The sequence below is a fragment of the Histoplasma capsulatum genome, genomic scaffold (genome assembly GCF_000149585.1).
Source record: "Histoplasma capsulatum NAm1 scaffold_2 genomic scaffold, whole genome shotgun sequence".
Lineage (NCBI taxonomy): Eukaryota > Fungi > Ascomycota > Eurotiomycetes > Onygenales > Ajellomycetaceae > Histoplasma > Histoplasma mississippiense.
Window position 1 is genome coordinate 948,057 of NW_001813981.1, and position 19,119 is coordinate 967,175.

A 19,119-nucleotide genomic window follows, 5' to 3' on the forward strand; every position below is an offset into this window, starting at 1 on the left:
CCACCTGACCTCGTGCCATTTTTTTTTTTTTTTTTCAGATATACCAAATGGTTGGCAAGCATGTTTCACAGCTTTCTGGCAATGTCGATTGAGCCTTGATGCACTGGAAATTTTCGCTCCTGGTAAATTTATAGCTATTTGTGAGAGAAGGAGCGGGAGGTCTATTGAATAAGTAAGGTGTAGAAGAGATTTGAATCGGTAAGATTTAAAAAGATTCAAAGGATGGAGAGTGAAGAGATGTATATATATATATATACAAGAGGTAGCAAGGAAAATAGAATAAAGAAAAGGGAAAAAGTAGCAATGGATGCCCATAGAAAGCAACCAGTGAGAAGGAACATATGTACTGTACAAAACTAAGAGACAATATAGTGTATATATATATACACTTGGTGTCAACAGAACACATTAAAATAAACCACAAAAAATTTCCAATTTATAAAACAAACAACTCATCATATATCGGGATGAATATATTTTTTGCTCAGAGGTAGACAAACCTCTTTATTAAGGTATTTGAATTGCAAGCTAATGATCAAAGCTGCATCCTGCAGGTCAGCTTTTTCCCCCCCCTCTCCTCCATGATATCTATCAATATTTGAAAGTAGACAGAATTTTTGACTGGGTGTAAGTATCAATTAACTCATATACTTTTTGTTCTCTTTTAGCTAGTGGTGCATAAGGCAATAAGCAAGTCTATACAATGTTGCAAAAAAAAAAGAAGTAACCTAATAATAACCGGAAAAAATAGATACAACCAAAAAAAAAAAAGAAAAAAAAAGAAAAAAAAGGTATAAAAAAGAAAGAATAAGTCAAAATTCTATCCAGATTTTTTGTGGCAGGTCATTTCCTAGGACCCCTAGACCGGTGCGGGGTAGACAAGAAAGTTAGAAAGAATTAGTTGTGATGTGTGCGGAAAGCATAATAAAAACAATATGACCTAGAGAGGCGGGGGAAAATATGTCGAGGAGTCAAGCAGATATGGAAAATTAATGGGCAAATCCAAGGAACCAAAAAAATTTACAAAAAAGAAAACCATTTAAAAAAACCCGAATTTGGACCCCCCCCCCCCCCCCCCCCCCCCCCCCCCCCACCGCAAAGCGGCCAGTTAATGTCATTAAAAAACGTATAGGCATGTCAAAAAGGTGCGTATGTACGGATAAAAAGTTAACAGGCCGTGAAAAAAAGTAGAAAGATAGGAGTGAGGGTCCTTGTTGAAAACTCCGTAGGGGCAGAGAAAAAGTTAAAATAATTAAAGCAAACTCCTTTATAAAGGAAAAAAGGTGGTGTGGGGGAGGAAGAGGGGGGATTCATTGGGCTTTCACTTTTGGGTTTGTTTGAATATGGTGGGGATGCGTGGGGCAAGAAGGACCATTACTGTCACAGCCCCTCTTCGCCAATCCCAGGGAGGCCAGCTCCAGCGACATTAATATTTTGCCCTTGCATAACCCCGCCCACACCAAGGTTTCGGCCAGCAGCGAGTTGGAGTTCTGGGTTGCAAAGGGGTGAATGCGATCTGTGGTACTTTAGGCCATTGAGGTTCTTATATCGTTTACCGCAGACTTCGCAGCGGAATGGCTTCTCCTTTTCCATGCCCAGCGTTCCTGGATAAGGAGTACAGGTTTCTGGGTTGACGATTGAGAAGGTACCATCAGCGTTATCGTGGAGCTGTTGGTTGTTGTGGCCGTGCTGTATATTCCGGGCGGAGATATTAGTAAAGCAAAGACAGGAGGGGAAGAAAGGAGAGAATGCATGTTCAAAGAGGAACACTTACCGCCTTGTGGTATTTTAAGCCGTTCTGGTTTTTATATGCTTTCTCGCAGCCTATGACTGGGCATCTAAATGGTTTAGGTTCTTCGTTCGGTAGCAACCCAAGCGTCGTGTCTGGTACACCTGCACGAAGTTGCTGTTCTCGAATCCGTTGCGCTATTTGGCTGTTGGGTCCGTACGGCTGATTTCCTAGCCTGTTGAGCATACTTTGTTGTTGACTGAACCCGCCAGTCGGACTAAACAATCTCTTGGCTGGCTCGTCGATAAACAGATTTAACATATCATTTCCGCCGCCAAGTCCGGAAAATTGCCCTTGGGCTCCCGTTAGCGCATTATTTTGCATCATTGACATGTCGCCGAATTCTCCAATGATCGACTCGTCAAGTTCAGCAGGAGTCCCTGGCGCAGATGAATCTGGCGTACCACGGTACCCAGAATTTTGTTGCTGCTGTTGTAGTTGATGTGTGACGAGGGTAGGGGTATTAACAGACGATACAGTTGGATTGTTTTGGAGTGGGCGCCCAGGCGTTACTGGAGTGCCTGGCTGGGAATTCCGTAAGCCTTGATGTCCCTGAAGCATACTTAGGTTGAGTGGCGTTAGACTTCCTTGATTCTGCTGTCCAAATCTTCCCTGTATGGGACCGCCTCGGGGCCGTGAATTTTGGAAATTATTTTCTGCCAAAGGGTCGTCCATCTCCATATCCTCAACTGTGTCAAGATCAGAAAGGTCACTTTGAGCTCCGAAGCCGCCGTGTTGTGTCTGAGGATGTTGTGGCGCTGGCGAAGCCATATGGTTTGCGGTTTGCTGATTTTGGTTCGATCGCGGGGATGATACGCCTCGATTTTGATTACCACCAGCGCCGGTATCTGATTGCTGGCTCTGTTGACCTTGATTTCGCACACTGCCAGGAACGCCAGATCGGTTGTCACTCATAGAAATTTGGCCTGTCTGGGTAGTAGATTGTGGTGGTTGTGGTGACTTTTGCGCATGTGCCTCTTCATAATGTTGCAGTAAGTCGTGCAGGGATGGTAATGTAACGCCGCAGCAAGAAAAATCTCGCATGAAGTTAGCTTCAAGTTTTGGGAGGTACGACGACGAATGATACGAAGGAGACTGTAGTGTGAAGGGAGAAGTTCCGGTCATAAGGATGCTGTGTAGCAGTGATATTAGCCCAAAAAAATCCATCCCCTTGTGATATAACCGCAGAAGAGTATGATATCAGTTAACATTCCCTTTTGAGGAAATGGGTAGATATGCTGCTCCCCGCTATATTAAACAATTTGGATATGGCAATTATATATGGGTAAGAAACCAGGGGAAAGAAACGTACTCATCTCGAATCCAACTGCCAACGGACACACCTCCCCAGCTCATGCCTCCAACCAAACTACCTGCTAAACTCTCGCGACGCTGCTTATCCCTGTTGGAGCCAGTCACTGTGATTGGCTTCGTGCCGTTCCCCCACTGCGTCATGCTTGCGCCAATCGAGTCCTTGCGAACGGCATTTGCTTTGTACACGATGGAACTGGGAACATTGGAATTCGCGGCACCAGCCGGCCTGTCTGCCGTTGAAGCTCGTTGGAGGGCAGAGGTCAGATTCGAAGCCTGGTGGCCTGGTGGGGAGACGGATGTGTTCCGGGACACGATATTGATGGGGGGGGTTGGGCCCTCCATAGTTCGTCGTTCTGGAGGAGAGGAAGGGAAGAGCGGAAAGGTAGAGTCGTCAAGATCGGGTTCTAACAGAGCAGAAGTTTGGAAAATTCCAATGTTTGGATGCTCTGCTGGCTTCCGATGCCAGGAGAAATACAAATCTCGATCCCGCTCAGCGGTGCGGGACTTGGAAACTGCAGCAAAGCCTACGGGTGTTCCGATGGGAGTTGTTTCACGTGTTGAGGAGCGGTCGTGGTCACTGGAGGGCGGAGAATACTGGAGGGGAGGGGGCGTTTCTGAAAACTGGGGCATTAGATAGAGAGATGGGGAGGAGAGAAATGGAGTTGCGCTGCAACTCTTGTTGTCAGTGCGGAGTAGAGGAGAGCCAGTAATGGATGAGCGGCGGAAAAGTGGATTCGGAACCTTATGAAAGGTGGAGCGGGCTCAACGAGATAAGCCCAAACAGTAAGAGTGTGCAACGAGCAACGGGGCAACAGGGAGTGCGAATTATCGTTACGTATTTGAGGGGTCGCAAAGAAGAAGGCGACGATGATAATGCTCCTCGCAGATGTGGACAGTAGACGAGGGAAGACAGTGGTGGTGGTGGTGGTTGGTGGTGGAGGGTTGATGAAGGGGGTCGCCGACTAATTAATTTCCTTAGTAAGGCGACTGGCCCAGGGCGGTTAGCTCGAGTCCGGCCGAGGATGCGCCGACCACTGGATCGGGTTAGCCGGCACTGGCCAGGGCGATGGCGCCTCCCTAGGTGCATTGGGTACGAAAGATGACGCCTGTTGATTTGCTCGGTCTCTTCTTCCTCGATGCTTGGCTGGCATCGACCTCTGGTTCCGAACTGAAGCGGAAAGCCAATCCCGCGACAGGGCCTTTGCCGGCAGTGGGCTCGATGAAAGGGATGTGTCATTCTGGCGGTTGTTACTACGCTGTGGTACCTTTATTGCTGAAAATGCTGTGGTTTGCCGCTGGGAAGTGCAGCTTTCCCTCACCAGCAAGTCCTCCAAACAGACGTCTTGTTTGCTTAATGATTCAATTAATTTACTAGTATTTAATCCTCTCCGCTAATTCTGGGAAGTTTGTAGCCAATGACCATAGGGAATTGGTGTTCAGGGGCCTATAATTCGTATAAATCCGGGAAGTTGAATATGTATCTTTCGAGGCGGTCAGGAAGAACATGTGATAAATCCAGAAGTCAAAATGCCTTGTTCCTGTTGCAGCGGCTCGGTAGGGATGGATTTATGGAAGGAGATCGAGCACTCGCTACTAGATTCGATCAGTTTGCCATCCTTTGTTTGCCTTTGCCAAGTTTCGTCCCAGAGGACTGGCATTGGGCCGGCATACCCTTTGTCGGTGTGGCTCATATCCGCCTTATGCGAAACCTACTAGGACTTTAGATACATCATAATTACTGCCCAAGCCCCGAGAACGGGGAAAACCTTAAGGTATATACACTGGCATTACTTTATTTCATGGTTGAAATCATCAATGAGAGGTCATTAACAGCGTCAATGAGTTGGGCTGTCCGCTTGTCTCCCTCCTGCACTTCCACCGCATTTTCTTCTGAGGAGTCCCAACGCGTAGGATGCTTTCAACGATGAGGCCAATTTGCTCCCTGCGTCTGAACATTTCAAGCTCCACGTTCGACGACGATATGATGTGCATGTGAAACTATCATATTCGGGCAAGTTTCGGGAAATGGCGATGGCTGAGAGGAGGATCTGCTCGGGAAGGTATGGAAAGTTTGAATACTTGGAGTTGTGTCATTGTAGCGTAATAGGTACCGTTTCAGGGCACTTGACCGTTGGCTCATGCCAATTGAGATGCGCAATGATTTCGAGACAATCGAGTGCAATACTGTATCACGACAGAGGCTCTGCAGGATCTCAGAACTTGCGATAAGAGCAAAATGGGCGGGATATGCTGCTTCTAGCCCGTATTTGATATTACTGTAAGGCGGCGAAGGACTCTGAAGTGCCAGGAAATCGTAAACTTTTGCCACAGATCTCCTTTCTCAAGACCAGAACCCGCGAGTCCGAGGTACAAACTCCAAGATGAGATACGTCCAGTGTTGGCCCTGTACATCTCACCCATTGTTTTCCTATCAAGGCGGCAAAATCCTGTAGGATTCCATGTAGGATCTCAATGATTGTGGAAAATCAAGGCTTCTACTCGGAAATGTGCCATCACGTTAGCAGCTGGGAGAAAGTTTCGCCGCTCCCGCAACCCTCACTCGGACAATGTCTCGCACAGCGGCGCAGAGACAGATAGGTATTTAATTCTCTTAGCTCAGCAAAGCGCGGGGCAGCAGTTTAGAAGCGATTTGGCCGGACTGCTCTGCCCTGCGAAATCAGCTGCAAAGCCACTGACAGACAAAACAGAGCAATTCGGAAAATGGACTCCGATAACGATGTGACTTTGTCGCAGACCAAGACGGCGGGATCCAGTGGGACAGAGGTGTACAAACAGAACGGCCATGTCCGGGCTGAAGAATTTGAAGAATCTCTAGCGAAAAGGATAAAATTAGATGGGCAGCCTGTTTCTGGTTTGCAGACGGCGGCGAATGGCGGGGTTGGAAGGAGGAAAGGTGTTGCGCCGGTAAAGAAAGAGTGAGCTTATTTACTGTGTATTAATTTGTTTATTTTAATTTTTTTTTTCATTTTTCACTTGAATTTTCATTTTCACTTTTTTTTTTTTTTTTTTTTTTTTTTTTTTTTTTTTTTAGCTACCACCCTCATCGATAAATTGAGTATTGTCTATAGGGGTTTACGGCTATTGCTAATACATATTGGAAAAGGTACCTTATTGAGGTTTCTCAGAGCACGGGCCAAGCTTCCCCAAGGGCTATCGCGGATGACGATGCTGCAGAAGCGGCCAAACATCACGAGAAAGACGGCGGCGGCGCCAAACAAAAGGGGAGACGTGAGAAGAAAGGTGGACAGAATATTAAACGTACGTTTGGCCGTTCTCAAGACGAGAAGCAGCTTTGCCAAACCGTTGCGTATTATCCCGAATTCTCGCCCAACCCTTGCGCCTTTGGCAAATCCTGCAAGTTCGAACATGACATCCGCAAATACCTGAAGAATTACAAGAGAGCAGACTTGGATACCTTTGGTGGGGTTTGCCCCGTATGGGAAGCTAAAGGAAGGTGTCCGTCTGGCTGGAAATGCCGATTTGTGGGATCACACATGGCTGAAAGGGAAACGGAGGATGGGCGGAAGGAGTTGGTGTTGGTGGAAGATGCCTCACGCATGAGACACCCAACGTCAACGAACGGAATTGAAGTCGACGGGGTTGTGAATGTTGTTACAACGGAGGCTAAGCTTGCTTTGGCGAAAAAGAGATACCAAACTCCTAAGGCTGATTCCTACACAACTTGGATCGACACTGTCTCCAGAGAAGTAGAGAGGAATCTCCATGGGCGCAACCAGGATGAAGCTGCATCTGTCCCTGGAAATGCTGATGGTCAGGGAACGTCTGATTCCAAAGATAGAAAAGAAGATAATAGGGCACAGTATACAGAACCTCCATTTCTTCCCTCTGAAAAGAGGCGGCTCTATTTTGGCCCGGAGACACCTGTTTTGGCTCCACTGACGACGCAAGGCAATTTGCCCTTCAGACGTCTCTGCGTTGATCTTGGTGCCCAACTTACCTATTCGGAAATGGCAATGAGCATGAGCTTGGTTCAAGGCTCCAAGTCTGAGTGGGCGCTTATGAAGGCGCACGAATCCGAGACATTGCCTCCGGCAGTCAACCCGAAGCAGACCATCGTGAAAGACTACGACAATTCTCGTGATCTGAAATTCGGCGCCCAGATCACGGGCAACAAGCCATGGGTGGCGCTCCGAGCAACTGAGGCCATGACGGCGTTATGCCCGCAACTTCGCGTCATCGACATGAACTGTGGGTGCCCTATCGATATGGTCTTTAGAGAAGGTTCCGGATCCGCGCTACTGGATCATGCCTCGAAACTGGAAAAAATGCTACGGGGAATGAACGCCGTGTCCGGCGAGATCCCCATCACTGCGAAAATCCGAATGGGTACCAAGGATTCAAACCCTACAGCCACAAAGCTGATCGAAAGGTTAATTATGGGTGGTGTCGAATCTCATGAAATTGGTAGGGGTCCTGCCGGCGTTGCCGCAATCACCCTGCATGGCCGTAGTCGTCAGCAACGATATTCGCGCCAGGCAGACTGGGAGTATATTTCACAGTGTGCAGCATTGGTCAAACGACTTAACGAACAAACCGACATCGGAACTGATACAATCAAGGAACCTGATGCGCGAGACCAGCCTTCTGCGGGTAAAGTTTTCTTCCTCGGAAACGGCGACTGCTACTCCCATGAAGACTACTTCAACGGGATTCAAAAATCGGGCGTCGACACTGTCATGGTTGCCCGCGGTGCGCTGGTGAAGCCGTGGATATTCGAGGAAATCGAAAAGGGCCAGTATCTTGACAAGTCAGCTTCTGAGAGGCTCGCCCTCGTGGAGAAGTTTGCACGGTATGGGCTTGAGGCTTGGGGATCTGATGAGTATGGTGTTGGCAATACCCGCCGCTTCTTGCTTGAATATTTGAGCTTTACCCATCGGTATATTCCTGTGGGCATACTTGAGTATCTTCCCCCGAGTATCCAGGATCGCCCACCCGCCTGGAAGGGTCGCAATGAATTGGAGACTCTTCTTGGAAGTGATAATTATAAAGATTGGATTAAAATTTCGTGAGTGCTGTTAAGTTTTCAAATTTTGCTAATTTTCCGGATGTGTCATTTTACTAATTGTATGTATCCTTTACAGGGAAATGTTCCTGGGTCCAGCTCATAAAGATTTCAAATTCGAGCCGAAGCATAAGTCGAATAGCTACGAAATTGTTGCTGAAGGTTGACCTGCGACAAGTAAGATCTACTGGCCTTGTATATTGCGAGCATTTAAATATCCCATTATGATATGTATAAATAGGATATGAGCAATTCAATTCTGTAGATGTCGAGATTCTGACCACGTTTCCTCTTCAAATTTCTATATTCAAAAAATTAAAAATGTCTGCCTAGTTATGTAGCTTGCCTAGTTATGTAGCTGCTGCTGAGTAGGGTAGGCAAAGTCACATGGGCTCGCCCAATAAATTTCAACAAAGCAAAATCTGTCTCGATGACGTCTGTTGACCTAAGCTTGTTTTTGCTACCACTTCTCCCCCGGCCTCACGCAAACTAGCCAGCAAGAAAACGCAGGTAAAGAGGGGACTCTTCTGTCATTTTGTATTTAACCTTGGCGGATCTTTTTTTCACTTTGTTCGTCGTGTTTGGCTAGAGAAGTTAACAGCAGTGAAAAGAGAGAAAGGAAGAGAAAAAAAAGCTTGCCCGTAAAGCGAGCTCCCGCTGTGCAAGAAGGCTGAGGAAACTGTGTACAACAGATCAAAAGGATTGCAAACATGACGCTCTATTATAGCCTTGTACGTATTAACTGAGGAGATCGGCCCTTTGTGTTTGAGAAGTGCTTGCAGAAAATCAGGGAAGCTGCTATGGTGTGAACAAGTGCTAATGAATATCTGGTTGTCCGCTATATAGGTTTTTCTTCTCCTGGTCGTCGAGATGGTCATTTTTGTTGGCCTCATCATTCCGCTTCCTTTCACCGTGAAGAAGAAATTGTTTACTTTCATCTCCGAAAGCCCAGTTATCGCGAAGCTCCAGTATGGCATGAAGGTAGGCGCTTTATTTCTCTGCCTACCCACCAGGAAGAAACAGGACAGGAACTGACACACATGGTGCCTTTCAAGATTACCTTTATCTTCATCCTCATCCTCTTCATCGACAGCGTTAACAGAGTCTACCGTGTGCAACTCGAGTTATCCGCATACTCAAAGGAACTGGGTGGAGCCGGGTATGTCACAATTTATAGCCCTTTAAACCCGAGCGCGTTCCAACTCACCAATGTCTAACTGTCTTTACCCCAAGGCGCAGAAGTGCCGCCCTAGGATCTGAACGGATGGAGGTCCAAGCACGCAAATTCTACTCTCAGCGCAACATGTACCTCTGCGGGTTTACGCTTTTCCTCTCCCTCATCCTCAACCGCACTTATACAATGATCCTCGAAGTACTGCGCCTGGAGGACAAAGTAAAACAACTACAAGGTGACAAGGGGGCTGGTGGCAAGGATTCTGCCAAATTGGCTGAGGCGGGCGATGCTGGTGAAATTGGCCGTCTGCGCAAGGAACTCGCAGCCCGAGAGAGAGATATCGATGCGCTGAAGAAACAGGCTGAGGGCTTGTCGAGGGAATACGAAAAGTTGAGTGATCAGGTCTCAAGTCAAAACCCTGATCCGACACCAAAGAAGGACCGGTAAATGTCAAGGGGATTGGTCGGCCTGAGCCTTTGTTGACGGCTTTTTCAAAGAAAAGATGTCGAGATTCCACCGATATGAAGGAGCAGCTGGTAGGTGATATGAATTAGTTGGCTTGTGAGAGTCGGACGTTTCCTTGGTGGATTATAACGCCTAGGACCTCATAGCGTTTGCGGGTTTGGCTTGGTGATGGGTAGGGAAAGAACGCAAAGGATTCTGATAGAAATGGGGGGTGTGGGTTTTTGCTAATCACGCATTGGAACTATAACGGGGCTTACATTTTCGTTTCCTTTTGCTGTCGAACGATGCATATGCACCGGTTAGTTGTGAGAGTTCCAATTTTGCAATTATGGAGGTGTATGTTGTGAATCTAATGGCAGAAATATCATTTAAAAACGTTGTATTTTCTTTCTTCAACCAAAATTATGGCTATAATTGCTGAATCCATTCCTTTAGATACTACTCGGAATTTTAAAATGTTCCTGTCCACACGTAAGGGCAAACCTTGGAAGTAAATATGAATTAAAACATACTACGTATAGAAACATGGAGTATATGAATACATCACCGAAAGCTGAATAAATTGCAAACGCAGGATATCTCAAATAAGAAAAGTCCAGAAGCTGGGGTATACAAATTCCTCCTCGAAAATCCGGCGCACTTGCTCAAGCACGAACTTCTCCAGCTTCCCAACATTCTTCAAAGCCTGCTTTCCATTCTCCTTTCTGCCGATTTCGCTCTCCACTCGGATTTCACGCAGCAGACTAGAATGCTTCCGTCGTGGAGAATTTGGTTCCAACGTATCCCCTCCTCCGCTGCCGGCAGCAGTTTCTGGTCCCATTAGCGTGTCAGCATCGTCTGGCGAAAGAAAGCAGAAGTGTATTCGTCTTCGAATGTACGCAATGACAGCTACGGCGTCAAATGTAAGGCCTGTAATGTTAAGTTTTAAGGGTAGTCCAACGAAACTGGGCATCGGGTAGTCAAGGAGGATCTCCGCGGTTAATGAAAGACTGATATTGCCTGCATATTTCGTCCTACAGAAGACTTGGAAATCCTCCGCTTTTTGTTCGCGCATTCGCCGGGGTGGGGTATCGTCGAGGGGATGGTTAGGAGAAGTAGGTGGGATGTTGGGTTCAAGGACTTGCCCTTGATTATTTGACATTCCTTGCGAAGCATGGCAATGGTGTGGATCACTGACACTCATTGAATCGCGCGATGGCAGTGTGTTCCCAGTATTCGCAGTAGACGGTCGAGATTGCGCAGAGTCTGGTTCAGCTTCTGATCTGCGACGGGACGGTCTTGCTCCATGAGCATCTGGCCATCCGCCCGAAAACGGGTTGCCACGCGCTACTGCTCCCAGTGGTGTTTGTGAGTTTGAAAGTCCACTCAGTGGCATGTAGTAACCTAGATTCGAGGTACCCCCAGGTATGCCCGGTGTCCCTGATCTGGGAAATAGATACGGGTTTATATCTCCAAAATTCATGGGCCCCCGTAGAGGGGATATTCCGGTATGTTCTTCCCATTCAGGCATCCGTAAAGGTTGGTTAAATCCAACCCTACCGTACATTTGCCCTCCAGGTCCTCCTGGAGAATTCGCCTGCCACGAATCTACTCTGTTCCCATATCTATCAACCGGCTCCCTCGTTGGCGATCTCTCCTCCGAGCTGTCAGAGAAATTTTCGTCATCATCCTCGAAGAAATCTGGGAACGGATCGCTGAGATCGCGGATTTCAAGCTCTGGAGGTATCGTACCGAAATTAAAGGAGGTAACTTGCACTGAGCGAATGAATCTGGGCAGAACTATTTGCTGAAATTTGTCATGTATGAATGAGCGAATGCGCTCTGCCAGAAGCTCGCCGTCTGGGCCAGAGGTGGCGCGTTCCCAGTCAATATCTATGGACATCACCTGACACTGCCCATCCGGAAAGTTCTGACGATATTAAGGTCTCTGTACATACTCGTACGAATTTCTGCAGTAAGCATCAACAGGTTCGGCGATCGTTCTTGCGTTTGACTGTGTCCAAATGTTTTTTGTGAGGTTTGTTTGACTCAGGACAAGCATATCACGTGCCTTCCCAAAAAAAGAAAAGAAAAGTAAAAGCACCGAAGTCCTCGCAACATGCATGAGAATTCTATGGTAGACCGGTTGGGGTTTACCCTCATTGCCATTATGAAGGCTCTGGTTTTCGCAACGCCTATTACGCCGTTAGGCATGATTGGATATGAGGGATAGTTCAAAGCTGACTTAATTTCAGTTCGTCGGTTGTTGGGCTGTAGATCATGTCAGATTACTATAACCAAAAATACGGTTCAAATCCCATAATATTTCTTCCCTAAATCCAACCATTACAAAACAGCACCTCAACCAATAAAACTTGTTTACGCCCGTCAAAAATGTAACCATCCTTCCTTTGCATTTGGTAACTTGAGCTTTTGTTGATTGTAGTACGGTCCCCTATATCCCAGAAGCTTACGAATCGTTGCCATTCCTTCAGGAGGCTGCCAACCTATTTAAGGAAGCGCAGGCGAAGGACCTCTTACAGGGTCCTATAAGACAGCTTTTCCTCGACTCCGGAATGCATGAACGGTATGGGGTCATTCTGCTGCTGCATAAGCACTTTTCGATGGAGACCAACCAGCGGCTTGTGGACTGCCGAAACGTTTCGACACCGTGGACTGTCAAAAACAGCCACAACCTCGTGGTGCCGAAATATGAAGGCTTCATCATTCCGCGGAAATTCAGGATCTTCAATGGAACTTTGGCTCCGTTTGAATTTGATTTTTCGCCGTGCACGCCGCATGAAGACCCTGATTCGTGACTTCGTTGACCGAATTTCGGCTCTTCTTCATCATCACGGTTAGAGAATGTACTTGGCGTGCGTGCTCTAGACGGATATGACCCAGAGTTATCCGTGGAGATCACGGAGGGCAAGACCAACATCATGATACGCGGGTCGGTCAAGGGTTTGGAGCTCATTGAAGCTTTTTGGGTTGTTAGTACTGATGATGACTAGCGGTGCCATTGCAGAGAATACTGCTGGAAGGGCAATGAGGGAAATCATCTGAATAACCATGGATATTCCTAACACTGTACATAGGCGATCATGAACTTCTTGTTATTATTTCCTGACAGTCCATATTTATTATTGATCTCTGCGGGTGGTGCAACTGTGTTGTCAAATTTTGCTACCATGGTGGATTCTTCACCAAGGCAAATACCATGTTTTCCTAGAGGCTAAGGCCTGAAGTCCTTAGCATGCTAGTAAAGTTTCCTTACTTTGTTTCAACAACACCAACTGCTTTGAATCCGAACTTTAGAGTATAGTGGAATACCAGCAGGAGAGGATAAAACAAAGGTGTCTAGTGCATTTTCATCCACATAGCCACAGAAACTCTGCATGAGCATAGACCCAACAACTTGATATTGATGATTTGGATCCACAGCCATGAAGGTGATTCCTAATGGAGACATGTGAGCAAGGCCATAGGAATCCAAGTTGACTGATAGCTTACGGCATATTTCATTGCTTTTGCAAACCCGAAGAACTCTTTGCCTCTCTTTCCTGAGCCTTTTTGAAATACCAAGCCACGATGTTACATCCAAAGAGGGAGGATTAAAGCTGTTCCGGTTTTTTCGGCTTCGGTCCTTGCTTTGCTTCAGATCTAGCCACCCGGCCACTGTCAATATGATCCTTTTGCAAACGCTCCTGGACTAGTAGTCCAGCCTATAAGTCCGACAGGGGATCCATCTTCTCCACACGCCTTGTACAGAGCTTCGTCCTCTTGATGAACTGTCTCAAGAAGCCCATCAATCGTCCATCTGATTTGGTCTTCCCTCTGCTCCTTCGAGCGCGGGAACATTAAGCGACAGAGTGGGTTGTCTTGATGAGCAGGAAATTCGACTTTTGGCACGAGCAAATCCACGTCCTCGGTTTCGACGGGCGATATCGAGAATGCCATTATGTTGGTTGGCAAAAGAATATGTTGTCCATAAACTTATTCTGGCTCCGTGAAATGGCTGGGCCCAACGCTGTGTAAGTCGCCCCTTGGAGCGAAGTTGTAAGGAATTAACCCGTTCAGTTGGCATAGTGACTGAAAAATAGTTCCTGCGGTTAGTAAGCCAGTTGGCTTGACCTTAACCAACTACGGAGTACTCCGTACGCTGGTAGAAGCCGATCATTTACCCCCATGCTTTTGACCAATGGTAGGCTATATAGTTAATTGAGTCCTCGTTTTCCATGTATGTACAGATTACAGTGGGGAAATAATTATGTACAACTAGTGGCTCGGCGCGTCAACTCATATTGGTTTCATCCTGCATTTCTTTGCCACCACCCCCCTGATATCCATGCAAGCTTTTTAAAAATGCCAGGCAGAGGTCCAAATGTGGCTCGCATCATTATCCAGCATATTCTTCTACTATATGAGCAGAATCAGACATTCTCATCCATTGTCTTTAGTTTGAATATACCCCGCTCTACCATCTCCTCTATTATCTACCGCGAAACACATTGAAAGAACCCTCTAACAAGCTCTAAAAAGAAGCCTGGCAGACCTTCTAAGCTCTCTGCTTGTGATGAATGCTGATTAATACACACTGTGAACCAAAATTCATTTGATCCTCTTATCTCATTTCAATCACTTTCAAAGTCTACCCATCCTCTTTCCACCAAAACCATCCGATCATATTTCAAGAAGAATGACAGAAATATCTTCCAACCTCATTCAAAACCCTTTCTAAAGCCTCTACACAAGCAAAATCAGTGGAAATTCTGTTATGATCATGAGAATTGGCATCTAGAAGATTGGACCTGTGCAAGCTTCTCAGATGAGTTCAATTTTGAGGTTGGCTTGAATGTATCAAGCACATTTGTACGCCGCCCATGTGGTCAGGCCTTTAAGAATCAATATCTCCTGCCAACATTCAAATCTGGACGCGTCACAGTCGGGGTGTGGGCTGCTATAAGCTGGGATTTCAAATCAAAGCTTGTTTTCCTTCCATCTGGAGTCTGGATGAATTCCTCACACTATATCAGCATTTCTATCTGAATTCAGCTATCCCCATTACGAGAGAATCTTTGAGAAACATGGAATTGCATATTGGATGGATGATGGTGCACCTTATCATACCTCTAAGGCAGTAAAAGAGTGGGCAAAGAATGTGTGGATGAATCGTGAAGAATGGCCTGCACAATTCCCTGATTTAAATCCAATTGAGAATCTCTGGATGACTATGAAGCGTTGTGTCTCAAAGATAAGACATAAAATACACTCTACAGAGCAGATGAAGGATGAATTACAGAAGATATGGGATTCTATTACGCAGAAGGAGATACAGGATCTTATAGGGTCAATGCCACAGCAGATGAAGGCAGTAATTGCTGCCAAGGGAGGTGCAACTAAATATTGAAGAAGATATCATATGTAATCAACTCTCTATGTTCTATTCTATATAATACTCTACTGTCAGAGCTATATCTAATATATTGATTGAGATATTTGAAATAATAGAGCCATTGCAATATTCTTGGTTGATGCAAAAAAGCGCTAGTGTACGTATAATTATTTCCCCCCACTGTACTGTACGGAGTACAGCGTACATAAAACAACTCTGGGTCCTCGGAAGCACTCCGGATATGACGCAAAATTTATGCCTGGTTTAGACTCAACAATGGTCGTCTAAGCACTACTATCAGCTGGTGTTAAAAAAACAGTCTACATTATTTATCTAAGCTCTGGAATGGCGTTGAGAGCTTTCTAGTTGAGGATCAGCAGATCTGGTATCCTTCTCAGGAGCTTCGTCCGCCTTGGTTTGCACGGCGAAAAACACACATTCAGTTTCGCAATTGCGGAATCCACCAACACCTGCAATGCACGCTGCAATCTGGTGCGACAGTAATATTAGGCATAGAGGCATGAGTGCGCTTTCTGCTCCAAGGTTGATCATCATGGGTGTTGGTAATTGACTAGTCGTATTCAAAGTGCGCAGCGTGCCCACTGCCATCTAGTTATAACTAGTGGATAAATTGTGATGTCTGAGGTGTGCTATTGTCATTTGCTTCTTGTTACTGCATGCATTAAATGAATATTTGCTCCTCTTATCAAAGATTCTCATGTCATAGTGACACCGCCCATTGATAAGATATTGCAAGCCCAAATCACACCTATTCGCATAGATCATCGAACAATCACATGACTTGCATTGTCAACCTTCGCTCGGGCGCTGAACGTATCCTGCTTCCACAGCCAACCCTTTCCTGCTGCTTGAAATTATTGGAGTTGCCGCAATTCTATCGCAACTCTGCATGTTCCTCGATTTCAGACTGCATTGTCCTCAGTTGGTTTATTTCACATGATTGACATACTGGAACGCGCGTCTTGGAGAAACTAATGGGGGCCGTACAATACTCGTACATTGTACAGAGATTATTGGGAAGATTAGAGCAAAGCAGAACAGAATATTCCGCCGCGGAGAGGAGTTTGGACGAAGGATCATGCTTTACGGCCTGTGAGCTACAATATGTCATCACATTCGTATCAACACGTACCTCAACTAGCGTAGCCTCCGAACTTCACCAACCCACTGAAGGCGAACGGGGTTTTTGGACCTTTGCGAACACTTCTTCCCCAAATTGGCCCCTTTTGTGCCGTATGATTTCAACGTGGGTTCGATCTTGAATGACCGATTCCAAGCAGTTTCAGCTATCTCCCAGGCTCTCCTCGACCAGACGGTGTATTTGACGGCATTCCGGAAACGTTCTCAGAGCCGAGTGCGGGCTGGTAAGTGGCCTAATAAGGCAGATTTGGACTAAATATCATTGTGGCGATCAATCTTACCCCATCCGGCGTTTCTCGTCTTGTTCTGACACATAACATCCCTCTACCTTCCTGCAAGATCCATTATCTTCCTGCATGGACCCAACAGGCTGTCCAAATGAAAGCGCAAACGTATTCAATTTTCTGAAGACTGTTTGGTTTGGCGAAATCCCGTGCAGAACGATAAATTGAACGGGAACTATATAAATGGGTTCAGAATTGCGGCCCCGTCCGTAAACGGTAAAGTAATATAGTTTAACTGCCAAAGCGATTAGAACGTGAAACTGTCAGTTCACATTTTATTTTTATTTGTTCGTTGTTCTTGATGTTGGGCAGCAGGATATCGGGCAAAAAAAAAAAGGGAAGGAGATCAAAAAGAAATTGTCTACACCAACCTAAATCAAGGCAGAATAAACGGACTACATCCCCCCTTCCAAAGCTGTGGCCGCTCAGTGGCCGGAGCATGGGCTTCTCATCAATTTTTTAAAACAAGCTAATGCGGCGTGTATTCGCGGAACCGGCACGAAACGCACACTGTGCCGCACGATCTACGTGTAGGCCACCTGTATACCTGCTTCAAAGAGGCCGCCGGCCGAAACAGGCTGGCAGAGTTGATTTGCCGCAAACTTTATTTTTGGCCGGTGGTCAGCCCTCGCTGGTTTAGCCCTCGTCAGCACCTCGCCCATTGGCCAAAAATGCTACGAGGAGTTGTAGTTCGAGTACGGAGGGGATATCTATGAATCAAAATTCTACAAGAACATGCCTTTTGACGACTTCGGCATATGATCTCTCTCTCCATGCACACATTCTCAGGCTTGTCGATTTCATTGTGGCCTACGCTTTCAAAACCAACCACGGCCCGTGCCGCTCTACGGCTTTTGGTCAATTTTCATCTTGTCATTGGTGTTGACAACATCGCGACTGAATGTGGATGTTGATGTTTACTTGTACCACGTAAGAAAGGAGGTCGGGGGGAATGTCGTTAAGCCGATATTCATGTTCAGGAATAGGAATAAATGTGACGTGGGATCGGCACTGTACGTAGAGAGAGAGAGAGAGTGTGTGTGTGTGCAGTACGTCCAATCTCTTAAGGCATCCAGTCGCACGAAAACGGCGATTGCAAGGGATAGATATTTACGATTTTAACGATCGTCGTTTGAAAATTCTTTATTTTCCTACACTGCGATGCCCTGGAGTTTTCAATGCTGAATTTGCTCGCATGGCGCTGGTAAGAAGAATAGCCGAAGAAAAAACCGTAGTTGTAATTTTAAAAAAGTGATACATTCCCAGATGGGTGCATGTGTATGCTACCAAGCAGAGGGTATTTAGCCTTCAAAAGCAACATTGTCCCGAAAATTTCAGTCATAAGGCACCGATACAAAAGTGGGGTACAGGAGTAAGAAATTTGAGCTGTATATCGAAGAACAAGGGGTTGGGCATTTTCGCTAGTGGAATGGAAAATGTGATATCGCCCTGGTTCACTAGGGGAGGCGGGGAGAACAGCAAGCGAGGAGAATATGTAGATGCTATGCAGAAACTGGCGATATTCGAATTAAAGATATCTGCGATGGACTTCCCCTAATTCTCAAAGATTTTCATTCATAACACTGGCGGATACAGCTGCTAGAAACACTGAAAGGGGACCGGCTTGCACGGGGTATTGAAAATAGCCGTTTGGAAGAGATAACTGACGCCCTAGAGCCGATTTGGCTGCCGCGTTTGTTCGATCGCCACGCAAAAGGATGATAACCGACCGATAAGGGAGAGCATCAAAAAAAGGCCGAAATAGTTGAAGTGTAAAACGACCGGGACAGCTGGTGCTGGGCTAAGTTTTGGATATAGATCATGGAATGCTTAGAGTTTCAATCTGCTAAACAATGCTCAGCGAATGACCTTTGTTTCAAGATAAGCCTAGGATGACACTGGGAATAGATTACCTCGGGGAGCCACCGTGATCTTCGCATTTCCCAGGCGCTTTTCTCGTTTTGTCGATCATCTTCTGTCCTTCTCCCTCCTTGTCTGTTCCTTCTTTTGCTTTACATTCTGGGCACACTACCACGCCGACGCGCAATACGCACCCGCACGTGTACTCGTACCACCATTGAGTGCAAGTGCACATGGTTGTTGAGGCAAGTTTGATCGTAGGCTTGAGAATCGGATAAAGATAACAAAAATGAAATTTGTTTATACCCAAGGCAGCAAAATGTGTAAATGGAAATGGAGATGGATATCGTTGAAAAATAATGGGAATCAGCGGGTCGAGTGTTGTTTAAATATGCAGAAATATGCGGGAAATTTCCTATTTTAAGGCCGTTTTCCAGGCTTCCGCTCGACAAGCATGATGTTCAGCTGTGCAATTTTTAAAAGTCCAACAGTGACCAAAGAGTCTGGAATAGGATATAGCCGGGAAGAGAGCGCCGCGAACACGCTTTCTCAGAAGAATGGCGGTCATGCAGCTGCCTGCTAGGATTCCCGGGACAAACTAAGGCTTCTTAGGTATGAAATGATTGTGAAATTGGTTGGTGGGTGGAAGTTCAA

General features: G+C 46.2%; 6 protein-coding genes across 6 annotated transcripts; 3 read left to right on the forward strand and 3 right to left on the reverse strand.

The window, feature by feature from the left end:
• Positions 1-1,380: 1,380 nt before the first annotated feature.
• Positions 1,381-3,445, reverse strand: HCAG_02381 (conserved hypothetical protein; the record flags this gene model as incomplete). The annotated part of the gene is made up of 3 exons (XM_001542160.1): positions 1,381-1,689; positions 1,775-2,921; positions 3,102-3,445. 3 exons carry the CDS (start codon positions 3,443-3,445, stop codon positions 1,381-1,383), a joined length of 1,800 nt encoding a protein of 599 aa, XP_001542210.1.
• Positions 3,446-4,596: 1,151 nt separating this feature from the next.
• HCAG_02382 (predicted protein) lies at positions 4,597-4,794 on the reverse strand (the record flags this gene model as incomplete). The annotated part of the gene is made up of 1 exon (XM_001542161.1): positions 4,597-4,794. One exon carries the CDS (start codon positions 4,792-4,794, stop codon positions 4,597-4,599), a length of 198 nt encoding a protein of 65 aa, XP_001542211.1.
• Positions 4,795-5,824: 1,030 nt separating this feature from the next.
• Positions 5,825-8,314, forward strand: HCAG_02383 (hypothetical protein; the record flags this gene model as incomplete). Its single annotated transcript, XM_001542162.1, has 3 exons — positions 5,825-6,039; positions 6,228-8,150; positions 8,227-8,314. The coding sequence occupies 3 exons, from the start codon at positions 5,825-5,827 to the stop codon at positions 8,312-8,314; spliced, it is 2,226 nt and encodes a 741-aa protein (XP_001542212.1).
• Positions 8,315-8,857: 543 nt separating this feature from the next.
• Positions 8,858-9,768, forward strand: HCAG_02384 (conserved hypothetical protein; the record flags this gene model as incomplete). The annotated part of the gene is made up of 4 exons (XM_001542163.1): positions 8,858-8,878; positions 8,994-9,128; positions 9,203-9,306; positions 9,381-9,768. 4 exons carry the CDS (start codon positions 8,858-8,860, stop codon positions 9,766-9,768), a joined length of 648 nt encoding a protein of 215 aa, XP_001542213.1.
• Positions 9,769-10,366: 598 nt separating this feature from the next.
• Positions 10,367-12,742, reverse strand: HCAG_02385 (conserved hypothetical protein; the record flags this gene model as incomplete). Its single annotated transcript, XM_001542164.1, has 4 exons — positions 10,367-11,677; positions 11,923-12,036; positions 12,240-12,264; positions 12,402-12,742. The coding sequence occupies 4 exons, from the start codon at positions 12,740-12,742 to the stop codon at positions 10,367-10,369; spliced, it is 1,791 nt and encodes a 596-aa protein (XP_001542214.1).
• A 2,127-nt stretch (positions 12,743-14,869) lies between these two features.
• On the forward strand, positions 14,870-15,175 carry HCAG_02386 (predicted protein; the record flags this gene model as incomplete). Its single annotated transcript, XM_001542165.1, has 1 exon — positions 14,870-15,175. The coding sequence occupies one exon, from the start codon at positions 14,870-14,872 to the stop codon at positions 15,173-15,175; it is 306 nt and encodes a 101-aa protein (XP_001542215.1).
• Between the last annotated feature and the right edge of the window lie 3,944 nt (positions 15,176-19,119).